Genomic DNA, 12,412 nt, shown 5'->3' with positions numbered 1-12,412 from the left:
GTAGAGAGTAGGGAATAACATCCAGACGCGGGGAAAGAATGTGTGCAAGTCTTGGAATGCTGGAAAGGATACGGTGCATTTTGAGGAGGCTGAACGTGAGGCCTGGCAGAAGTGTGAGGTCAGGGGAGGCAGGAAATGAGGAAATGAGGCCGGGGAAGAGAGCTGGGCTGGATGTACCAAAGAACTCTGCTCCTGCTTTGACTTGAGCCACTGGATCCCTGTCCCCTGCTTGACCCAGACACCCTCTCCTCCATCTACCTACACCCCCATCTGCTGCGCCATGGTGGGCTGGATGCCTGGCTGCTTGACACGCTGATATCTGGCCCCATCATCCTGAAGAGCCTGCGGGGTGGGCAAAGCTGCCATTCATACTTGAGACTGCCGGACAGCTTTGTGGTAGGAGCTGCTTGGGAGCTTCGTATCTGAGTCACTGGTTACAAACACTGGGTAATCTCTTTGAGGAAATGAGGACGGAACCCTGAAAATATCTTGTGTCTTTGGCTTTTTGATCTATAGTGCTTTCCCCAGCCTTAATGAAGCAAACAAATCCATTAGTCAGTACTGAGACTCTCAGACCCGGTGTGACTCCATCAACTCAATTGGTACTTAATCACATACTGCTGTATGTCGCTACCTAATTTTTCCATTAGGTCATACACTCTTCTGTATCCCTCCATGGCACATAGCAAGGTGCTGGGAACATGGTCAATACATACTTAGTGTTTGTTAAAAGAAAAAGTGAAGGGGAACGTGTTGAGCCCAAAGGGGCAAACGGACAGTGTGATTTTAGAGCATTTTGGTTTAGTTTGGTTGTGAATATTATTTGTGTCTTTTGGCTTGTCACTTACTCTCTTAGCCTCAGTTTCCTCAAAAGTAACTGAAAGATAATCTCACCATCTCTACAGAGTTTAGAGGGTTGTGTCCAACACCATATAAGAAATCATACACTCAAGTACTTTATGAACTGTTAAAATAAGCTATTAGGATTTCTCTTTTAATGTTAATTATAAAATATTTTCTTTCTTATTTTTAGACTTGCAACCTTATTTCTCGAAAGAGGGCCCAACAGGATAGGTAGTCTTTACAAAAAGGCTGTCTATAGACATTACACAGATGAGACCTATTCCACGGAGATCCCGAAACCTCCCTGGCTTGGATTCCTGGGCCCTATCTTGAGGGCTGAAGTGGGTGATGTGATTGTCATTCATTTAAAGAACTTTGCTTCCCGACCATACTCTTTGCATCCGCACGGCGTTTTCTACAACAAAGATTCAGAAGGTAAGTCCAATCATTGGTGTCTTGTCTGTATTCCATAAATAAGGGAACTGTCCATTTCAGTTAAAGGGATCTAAGAGACAATGATCACACGTGTTCATTTGTCTTTTCCCATCTCCTCTCTCCCCATCTCTATCTGTTCCCCCTGATATAGAAGACTTCAGCAACACTGTCAACCACCTTGACCTAAAGGACATCTATAGAACATCTCATCCACTGACTAAAGAATGCATCTTCACAAGAGCATATGGCACACTCCTCAGGGTAGACGATAGACTTAAAAGAAATCTAAATAAGTTTTAAAGAACTGATAGAATGCAAAGTATATTCTCCGATGGAATTAAATTTGATACAATCAATAAAAGAAATTTTGCAAATTCTTACAAATATTTGGAAATAAACAGTATACTTCTAAATAACCCATAGGTCAAAGAATAAATCACAAGATGGATTGTAAAATATTTTGAAGTGAATAAAAATGGAGATAAACCCTACCAAAATTTATGGTATACAGCTAAAGAAGTATTGAAAAGGAAATTTAGAGATTTTATCACTTATGTCAAGAGAAAAGAAAAGTCTCAAACCAATAACACAAGCTTCCACCTTAAGAAGCTAGAAAAGGAAGAGGAAACAAAACCTAAAGCCAGCAGAAAGAAGGGAATAATAAGGATTGGAGCAGAAATTCATGGAAGAAAAAAAACAGAAAAATAATATAAAATACATTAAGCCAGAAGTTGGTTCCTTGAAAAAGATTAATACAATTGAGAAAACCTTATCTAGCCTGATGAAGAGAGCACAAATTACCAAAATCAGGAATGAAAGATAGGACATCACTGTGACCTTACAAAAATTAAAAGGATTGTAAAGGAGGATTATAAACAATCTAATGGCAAAATATTAGACAACTTAGATAAAATTGACAACTTCCTAGAAAGACAAAATTTACCCAAACTGACTTAAGAATAAATTAAAAATTTGAACAGACCTACAAGATGTAAAGAAATGGAATTAGCAATTAAAAATCTTCCCTCAAAGAAAAACCCAGGCTCAGATGGTTTCATTTCTAAATTCCATCAAATACTGTAATAATAGTAATAATGAGAATCCTTTACAAAATCTTTCAGGAAACAGAAGAATACTTCCAAATTCATCCTATGAGGCAAACATTATCTTGATGCTAAAGCCAGATACATACATCACAAGAAAACTACAGACCAATATTCCTCATGAATGTAGGCACAAAAATTCTTTAAAAAATTTTAGCAAACTGACATCAACAACATATAAAGAGAATTATACACCGTGGCCAAATGGAATTTATCCTGTGATTGCAAGGTTGGTTTAATACTAAAAAATAAATGAGTGTAATACAACATATTAATAGAATAAAGGGCAAAAACCATATGATCATCTCAAAAGGTGCAGAAAGGCATTTAACAAAAATCTAGTACTTATCAATTAAAAACTTCCAACTAGAAACAGATAGGAACTTCCTCATCCTGTTAAAGGTTATCTAAGAAAAACCCACAGGTAACATCATGGTTAATGGAAGGGATACTGAATGCTTTCTTCATAAGATTGTGAACAAGGGGAGAATGTCTGCTCTTACCACCATTATTAAATATTGTCCTGAAGATTCTAGCAAATGATAGACAGGTCTTCTAGCAACAAACTCAGTCTTTGTTTATCTAGAACGTCTTTACTTTCCCTTCCTTTTTTTAAAGGGATAGTTTTCTGGATAGGGTATTCTCAGCTGGCATTTCCCACCCCCTCACCCCAACACTTTGAGTTTGTCTTCCCATTGTCTTCTCATCTCCCAATATTCAGATGGGAAGTCAACTGTTAATCATGTTGATGCTCCCCTGTATGTGATGAGTCATTTTTCTCTTGTTTTTAACGTTTCATCTTTGCCTTTTTTTCCCTAACAATTTGACAACAATGTGTCTGTGTATGGATTCTTTGTATTTATTCTACTTGTGGTTCATTATGCTTCTTTGATGTGTAGATGAATGTTTTTCATCAAATTTGAAAAACTTCAGGCCATTATTTCTTAAGAACGGGTTTTTGTTTGTTTGTTTGTTTTTGGTTGTTTTGTTTTATTTTTGTTCTGTTTCGTTTTTTTCCTGTTCTCTTTTCTGTCTTTTCTCCTTTGGTGGACTACTACTGTGCATATGTTAATACACTTGGTGTTGATCCACAGGCCTCTGAGGTTCTGTTTATTTTCTTCAATCTTTCCCTCCTCCTCTTTTTCAGACAGGATAATTCTGTTGATCTATCTTCCAGTTCATTGATTCTTTTGCCATCTTGAATCTGTTGTTGAGCCCCTCTAGTAAATGTTTTCTATCATTTATTGTACTTTTCAATTTTCTATCTCCTTGAGGACGTTTTCCATTTGTTGAATCGTTTTGTCCTACTTCTATTTAATTATTTAAATATAGTTTCTTTTAATTGCTTGAACATTTTTATAATAGCTGCTTTAAAGTCCTTATCTGCTAAATTTAACATCTAGAGGCACTTAGAGATAGTTTCTATTGGCTGCTTTTTTCCCCTGAGAATGGGTCACACTTTCTTGTTTCTTTTATTTTGTTGTTGCTGTTGAAAACTGGAATTTTTTGAGAATATATTGAAGCAACTCTGGATTGGGATCCCTCCCTCATCCAAGGTTGTTTTTCGTGTTTGTTTGCTTTATTATTGAGTAACTTATCTGGACTGAATCTGTGATATCTGTCTTCCCTATAGCGTGAGGCCACCAAGGTTTCTGCTCTTTCTTTTTTCTTGTATTTATTTTTAAGGCTGGTTGCTAAGGGTCACCTCTACATCTGCTTAGCTTTGAAGTCAGAAAGTTATTGGACAGAGGTTGTGGTTAAGCATCAGTAAATCTTCAGTTCTCTTCCGTTGAAATTGTGGGTGGATAGAAAACCCATTCGAAGTTGTGATGGTTTTTGTCTGCCTTGGATTTTAGTTTTTGCTGGGCTCTTTGCTTCTCCTCTTTACGAGCACATAGCATTAGAGTCAGCCAGGAGTATGTGTATAAACATGTGCAACAATTTTTCAAGTGCAAACATTGCTGGGTACCTTGATTTGATTTCCAGAGCACTGAAATGGTCATTTTTCTCCATTTCTTTCAACTTTATGATTACTTTTGGGGGAGAGGATCAGCTATCTCACTCTCTTCTAATGAATTTTTCTCTTGGCTATAGTTGCACGCCTGCTAGTCTTTTTTTTTTTCTTTAAGTTTATTTATTATTTTTTTTGAGAGAGAGAGAAAGACGGAAGAGCAGAGAGAGAGAGGTAAAGAGAGGATCCCAAGCAGACTTTTTTGTTGTCATCATGGAACTTGATGTGGAGCTCCAACTCATGAACTGTGAAATCATAACCTGAGCCAAAATCAAGAGTCAGACATTTAACTGATTGAGCCACCCAGGCGCCCTGCAAGCCTGGTAGTCTTGAAGTCCCTGCTCAGTTCAACTTAGTGTTTACTGTGAACTAGACCCAGTGCTAGATACTGGGGCTGTAAAAATGAGTAAATACACACTTGTTGCTTCCAAGATATTCATCTGGGGAGAGGTAGAGGATGAACTCAGAAGTAGGTAGGTGGGACTAACACTGATTAAGCAATTACTAATATGCCAATGCCTATGCTAGAGCTCTTACATGCATTATCTCACTTAATAATAGAATTAACTAGTGCTTTCTTGATCTCCATACGAATATAGTGAAGTATCAGGACTATTTACAAACAAATTTTATTTTTATCTTTTTAATTCAGAGAAGAATAAAGAAGGGGAAAATATCTTACATTCTGATTTCCTACATATCCACTAAAATGAGTTCAAAATAAAAAATTAAACAAAAAGTAGTATGTGAACATGGTTAGAAAATTTTAAGAGTGCAGAGAAGTATGAAAAGTAAAAATTCCTCCTACTTGTCTCTTACCTGAAAAATGATCGCTTTTAAAAATGTCTTACAGGGCACCTGGGTGGCTCAGTTGGTTAAGTGTCTGACTTGGGCTCAGGTCATGATCTCACGGTTTGTGAGTTTGAGGCCGGCATCGGGCTCTGTGCTGACAGCTCAGAGCCTGGAGCCTGCTTTAGATTCCATGTCTCATTCTCTCTCTGCCCACCCGCCCCCCCCGACCCGCCCCAGCTTGTGCTCTGTCTCTCTCTGTCTCCCTCTGTCTCTCAAAAATAAATAAATGTAAAAAAATTTTTTTAATTAAAAAAATTAAAATGTCTTATAAATTTATCTTAGAAAATTTTCTATATATATATATTTGTGTGTGTGTGTGTGGTTATGTGTTTATTTGTACAAAAGAGATTATACTATCAGGCTGCTATGTATTTCCTGTTTTTCATTTTTCACTTCATCGTGGAGAGTTTCTCATATCATCACACATAGAAAGACCTCCTTTTAGCACTTGTGCAATATTCCATTGTGTGAATGGACCAGTTTGGTATTGACGATTACTTAGGTTGCTTTCCGTTTGGGGTTGATACCTGCACATTCCCCAATGAATATTCCAGTTCCAGTGTACAATATATTCCAGTGAGTTTTATTTGTTTTTTAATGTTCATTTATTTTTAAGAGAGAGACAGAGCGTGAGCAAGGGAGGGGCAGACAGAGAGGGAGACACAGAATCCAAAGCAGGCTCCAGGCTCTGAGCTGTCAGCACAGAGCCCAACGTAGGGCTTGAGCTCACAAACCAAGAGATCATGACCTGAGCCGAAGTCAGATGCTTAACGAATTGAGCCACCCAGGCACCCCTATTCCAGTGTATTTTCAAAAACGTTTTCAAGGATATTTCAGGGGTAAATTCCTAAAAGTAAATTGCTGGTTATACTCATATTCCTTCTTTCCTTCCTTTCTGCTTTCCTTCCTTCCTTCCTTCCTTCCTTCCTTCCTTCCTTCCTTCCTTTTTCTTTCTTCCTTCCTTCCTTTTTCTTTCTTCCTTCCTTCCTCTTTCTTTCTTTCTTTCTTTCTTTCTTTCTTTCTTTCTTTCTTTCTTCTTTCTTCCTCTTGCTCTCTGTCTCTCTTTCTCTCCTTCTTTCTTTCTTTCTATGGGAACTGGCAAGTTGTCCTCCAAAAAATTGCACATTTACACTCCCACCATTTGTTTATGAGCTGGCCTGTTAACTCCTACAACTTCACCAGTCCTCAATATTCTCAAATCTGATGGGTGAAAACTTGTATATAATAATTTCTAAAAACTCACACAGTCTCAAATGCATAAAACCAAATGAATGTTTTAAAAATACTCTTATATTGTTAATGTTACCACTGCTCAAAACCTTTGCCAAATCAAAATCCCTTCCTGGGGATAACCTTCAGAACAACTTAATAAGCTACCCCCTCCCAAATCACTTTTTACTTTATATTCATGGTTTATTTTGCATCCCAAATGATCTTCCTCATCTTGAGTGCTGACACCAAGGATTTGCTTGGGGACTCTAGCCCCTCCTTTCAATAATAGCCATCAACACCTCCCAATGATAATAAGCAAAAAGAAAGCACGTTAAATAAATTGTGAATATACGAATCTCTGGAAAAATTTCTACTGATATTGATTTGTATCATATAATCAAAGCAAAATGGGTGCTCTCAGTTGAAGTTTCTAGACAAGTCCACAACCCTCCCATCCTCCCCCAGCTACTGACCCTCAGTAAATTCAGAAGCTTCCAAGCCATGCATTTTGTTCACAGGGTTTTGGTGTATGGTGTATACTCATGCCACTCATTCATTATTTCATTCAACAGATGTTTGATACTGAGCACCCACTATAACAAGCACTGAGGTACATCTTGCATATAAAATTATGAGCATAAATAAACTTGGTTTGCATGGAAATTACAGTCTAACATGAGAGACAAGTATCTATCAAACATTACAGGCACAATATTATCCATGTATAATTAAAAACATGGGCAAGTGCTATGAATAAATAATAGCTGCTATTTACTGAATGCTTACTATATATGAAGGGCTGTGATAAATGTTTTGTAGATCATATGTCACGTAAGCCTCAACAACTCTATGCCATAAGGAGAATTATCATCCTCTTACGAATAAGAAGCTAAGATTCATAGAAGAGAAGGAAATTGCCTAAATCACAGCTAAGAAGTGAGAGAGATAAGATTTGTTTTCAGGCAGTCTAGCTTCAATGGCTGTGAACTTAATCACTGGCTATTCCGCCCTTCTCTTTATGTGAATGCATTTCAGAAAACTGACCTAGTCCAGCGAGTTCAGGATTGCAAGTTTGTTGAATGAATTGGTGAACAAATGAAAGAATGAAGAATGAACTTGGAGTGTGTCCACACCCATGTCCTTCTGGGCCCTTCACCTTCCAGCCTTCTTCTCAGTGCCGTCCAGTTCCTCCCCGTCCTTCCGGGCCCCTACCTGCTATCCAGGTGGTTATCAAACTAGTTTTAGCAGTGGACTTGCCTTCATTGAAAAATCTTGTGACATCTTAGTTTATATAACAGAGGAAGGGAACGCCATGCCCATTTGCCCCTACCCGCTCTGTGGTAGACCCCCACCCCCACCTAGCCGAGCCCAAAATTTCATTCAACACATCACTCTATTTTACTCTCCAGTTGCCCTATATGATAACGATCCCTATTCTGGTCTGCTAAACAGAACCGTAGGCTCTCTGGAGGAAAGATGAATGTCTTACTCTTCCTATCTTTTATGAGACCCCAAACAAGTGCTGAATCAGTAATAAGTGCCCAAGAATTTCATTATTTCTTCTGCCCTTTCTCCTTTCCTTCTTGTGGTGATGTTAAATGGAGTGGATTCAAATCCTCCTGATTGGTACAAGAGGACCATCAGAAGGGGTCCTTATGAACATTTATTGAGCGTCTGGTTTTGTTTTGTTGCTTTGTATACATCGTGTCATCTAGTTTTCACATTCCTATGGGGTCGATATCCCCATTCTAGTTCTCCTGATAGGAAACGAAGGCACTGAGAATTTAAGTAACTTGCCTCAATCCCACGGGAAATACATTTTAGTTCATATGTGTTTGATTCCAAAGCTCCGGCCCCGTCCACTATAGCATGTGGTCTCTGTATTTTAAGTACGTTTTATCTTTTCTTGGAAGGAGCTCTATACCCAGATGGAACATCTGGAAGGAATAAGGATGATGATATGGTTCCTCCTGGCAAAAACTACACCTATGTCTGGCCAGTGAGAGAAGAATATGCCCCTGCTCCAGCGGATGCCAACTGCCTGACCTGGGTGTACCATTCGCACATCGACGCTCCTAAGGACATCTGCTCTGGGTTAATTGGCCCACTGCTAGTGTGCAAGGAAGGTAAAGAGAGCCCCCTCCAACACACACACACACACACACACACACACACACACACAGAAGCCTATTCCCAGAGGTGTTGAAAAGTGTATCTAAATTTCAGGTCTTGTTTTGCCCACGTGCCTTGCTGCGTATGGAATGTGCCTTTTCTTCCAAGCTTTCTGTAGGATTCGGGAAATTCTTCTAACATAGAAGGTCAATCTGATGCCACAGCAGGGGCAATAATGCAGACTTCAAGCATCATAGCATTCTGAAACTTGCATGCTTTTCTTTTTCAAACAACAGGGACATTCCCTATTGAGAGCCATTCAGGCCACCCTGACCCCACACATAGGCAAGTGAAAAATGTAGCCCAGTGACCATGGGGGCTTTTGTTTTGTTATTTCAACTGCTTGATCATTTTGTGATTTTGTTCCCTATTGCTGTCAGTAAAGCTGACTCCCTTTAGGAGCAAGATTTTCAAGTCTCTGGTTGTGAAGACTTCTGTTTTATGACTTTTCTCTTCAGCTCTGTCATTTCTATTAAAATCCTTTGCTGCTTTCATGTTGTGGTTACTCCTGTACATGTAAATCTTGATGAACCTTTACACTTACCTGGTACCATTGGCAAGAAACAAAACTCAACTTGATCTAATCCACTTTGAACTTTTTTCTCTACTCTTTTAAATGTCCCCGATAGGTATCCTGAATAAATATTCAGGAACAAGGACAGACGTGGACCGAGAGTTCATTATAATGTTTACTCTGGTGGATGAGAACCAAAGCTGGTACCTTGATGAAAATATCAGACATTTCTGCACTGACCCCGATTCAGTTGACAAAAAAGATGCTGTTTTCCAAAGAAGTAACAAAATGCATGGTGAGTATTTCCCGTGTTGTCACATATGTACCAAATGCCTTTTGTGTATCTGATACTATGAGGGATGCAAAAACACAGAAGTGTCTAACCTGGTTTTCTAGGATTTATAGCTCAGGGATAAGAGTGATTAGAAAGTGATATGAAACACAATACATGTCAGATCCTAAAACAATCTGAGAAGGGAGAAAGCGATAGTTATAAGCTAAATTGGGTATGACAAAGCTATGATATAGAAAATGGAAGGATTAATGTTCTAATTAGGAAAGAATCAGGAGGTGAGCCTAGAGAGGATGGATGGGTTTATACTGATGGGAGAAAGGAGAATGAATCATCATCATATAACAATCCTGTGGTTTGCAACCTTTTGCATTTATCCAGTAACCATTTTCTGAGTGGCTGCCAAGTTCAAGAACTATGCTATATGCTGTGTTTAAATACACACTGCTGAATCTGTTATGTTTCCCAGACATCCTTTCAGTCAACATCTATTGAGCATTCACGATGTGCCAGACCCTGTATTTGTTGAAAATAATGAATTTCTATAGTTACCCTGTCCATTGAGACAGAACACGTACCCATTTCTGTTTTGCAGAGCAGTGGCTTAATACAGAATTTTAGGACTTGGGGATTATTAAGTAGTCTCAATCCACTGTTTTCCCAGAGTTCTAGTGAACGGAAAGAACATCTTCAATGTAAACAAACTCTCCATGTCATTCGTTGATAAATTTCATCCATATTTGCTTGTCTGTCTCTCAGAGTCATCCTAACCAAGGCAGCATCAATGTAGTCATAAAATCATAGGAGAGAGGGAAGGAGCTGAAGACCATCTGACCTCCCCCATTTTACAGATGAAGAAACTGAGGTCAAGGGACCATCAATGACTTGCCTGAGGTCAAAGTGGTGATTAGTGCCAGAGTTGCCTGACAGAACCTGAGAGAGAAGTCCCATAGCAAATAAATTTTAGTTTGGTTGTGTTTGATTCCAAAGTGTGCAGAAGTGTGAGTGTCCCTGTTCTGACTGTTTCCACTGCATCACACACCCTCTCTTTTCTTCCTAGTGGTATTTCAGCCACCTTGCTTGCGTGATGTGGATGTTGGGCAAATATTTTAGGAAGGAAGAAGTAATGGAGAGAAGGGAGGGAGGCAGCGAAAGAAACGAAGGATGGAATTAACAAAGACTTAAATTCAAATCATTGCTGTGTCCAGTCAACTTGTACCCCTATTCCTTACAAAATGGTAGCGATGATCTCAAATCTTGCTGAAAGCTACTTACCGTGATGGTTTACGACTCAGCTGTCCACATAATTCTTACTCTTTCAAATGAAAATGTCCAACAAAAGAGAATGAACCACATAAGCAAATAGAGACTATATTTAAAATAAAATCCATCCTGTGTGCAGAAGTAGGTGTTTGTAAACAAGCAATCCTTCTTCGAGCTGGTAAAGGAGACCCAATGATAGAAAACAGAAAAATTAAAAAAAAAACAACAAAAAAATGCTTAACCAATATAAGATTTATTGAAACATTTATTTAAATTTACTAAAATTATTCAGAATCAATTGTGCTGCCTTAATCATCATTATCTTAGTAACAGCTGCTTCTTAACTCAGTTTGAATTTAGGAAGTGATGTTGTGAGCGACGCCTGGGTGGCTCAGTCGGTTAAGCGTCTGACTCTTGATTGTGACTCAGGTCATGATCTCACAGTTCATGGGGTTCTCTCTCTCTGCCCCTCCCCTGCTTGCTCGCTCTCTCTCTCCCTCACTCTCTTTCTCTCAGAATAAATGAATAAACCCTTAAAAAATAAAAAATTCCTAAAAAAAAAAAAAAAGAAGAAGAAGAAGAAGAAGTGATGTTATGACTCTTTAAAACCCTGAATCAAGTTTTCTTCCGCTCTTGGTCAAGTCCTTGCTGCCATTCAGGTGATTTGAAAGAGTGGATCTTGGACTTCCAGTGTCAGCTCAACCAGTAAGATTCTGCCCCAGCAAGACCTAGTAAAAACACTGGCTTTTCTCCCTCATTTTAAAGTAACAAAATTTTAAAGTAACATGTCTTATAGGTCCCTTCTAGTCAGCTCCTTTTCTTTTCCTTCTTGTTGCAAGCTTTGGTTACTCAAGTTAAGTAGCTACTAGGTGCCAGCTTTTCTGCCAGGTCCTGACAGCTGTGAAATGAGTAAGGCAGAGTTTCAGGAAACAGAGCCCTGTAGGGAAGTCAGGTATGAAAAGGAAGGATCTCGGCAGGAGATGGCGGAGCCATCCTGAAAGTCTGAGCAGCGCTCCGTTTACTCCTGACCTGGGTGCTGTGTTCACATAGCAGCTCCAAGGCTGTTTCCACGTGTGCTCATCTCCACTTTTGCTGAGTGCTTTTCTCTTGAAAAACCTAATACCTTTCATTCCTTTCTGGGACTATGTGAAAGGAGCCGTGCTTTTCTGCACAAAAACCTTGCAACCGATGACCAGTGCTAACTCTTCAGCTGTGCCGGCGTATGTGTTACCATTGTTTCTGGCCCTGCTCGCCTCTACAGGGGAGTCTCTCCCACCAGTGTGCTTCTGTGTTTCAGCCCTCAATGGATACCTCTTTGGAAACTTCCCGGAGCCTGATATGTGTGTTGGTGAATCGGTGTCCTGGCACCTATTCGGGATGGGGAATGAGATCGACATCCATTCCATCTATTTTTATGGTAACACCTTCGTCAGCAGAGGGCATCGGACTGATGTCGTCAACCTGTTCCCAGCCACTTTCCTGACAACGGAAATGATAGTCGAGAATCCTGGGAAGTGGATGATAACCTGCCAAGTTAGTGATCACCTGCAAGGTAAAAAGGACAAGGACCAGCGTGTAGATGCTGAGAGTTGTACAACTGCACCACACAGTCAATGGTGTTCACTCAGTGCCTGCTGCTAGACAGATTCTTGTATTACATTTAATTCAATATTGAATACATAGGAATGCACGTGCTCATTTATTTGCCATCCTGT

The 12,412-nt window shown here is 39.4% G+C and overlaps 1 protein-coding gene across 1 annotated transcript in view; it reads left to right on the top strand.

Moving 5' to 3' along the window:
• Positions 1-12,412, top strand: part of HEPHL1 (hephaestin like 1) — an 80,497-nt gene that overhangs the window by 13,653 nt on the left and 54,432 nt on the right. The window contains exons 2-5 of the mRNA XM_047072505.1: positions 1,034-1,278; positions 8,370-8,582; positions 9,258-9,437; positions 11,995-12,249. Coding sequence (XP_046928461.1) covers positions 1,034-1,278; positions 8,370-8,582; positions 9,258-9,437; positions 11,995-12,249 — 893 coding nt within the window. The remainder of the gene's footprint in view (positions 1-1,033; positions 1,279-8,369; positions 8,583-9,257; positions 9,438-11,994; positions 12,250-12,412) is intronic.

The sequence above is a fragment of the Lynx rufus genome, unplaced genomic scaffold (assembly GCF_022079265.1).
Source record: "Lynx rufus isolate CCGP_SWC_20201006 ecotype Redwood Valley unplaced genomic scaffold, mLynRuf1.p SCAF_9, whole genome shotgun sequence".
Taxonomy (NCBI): Eukaryota; Metazoa; Chordata; class Mammalia; order Carnivora; family Felidae; genus Lynx; species Lynx rufus.
Note: the sequence above shows the minus strand (reverse complement) of the source record. Positions and strands in the feature narration are given on the sequence as shown.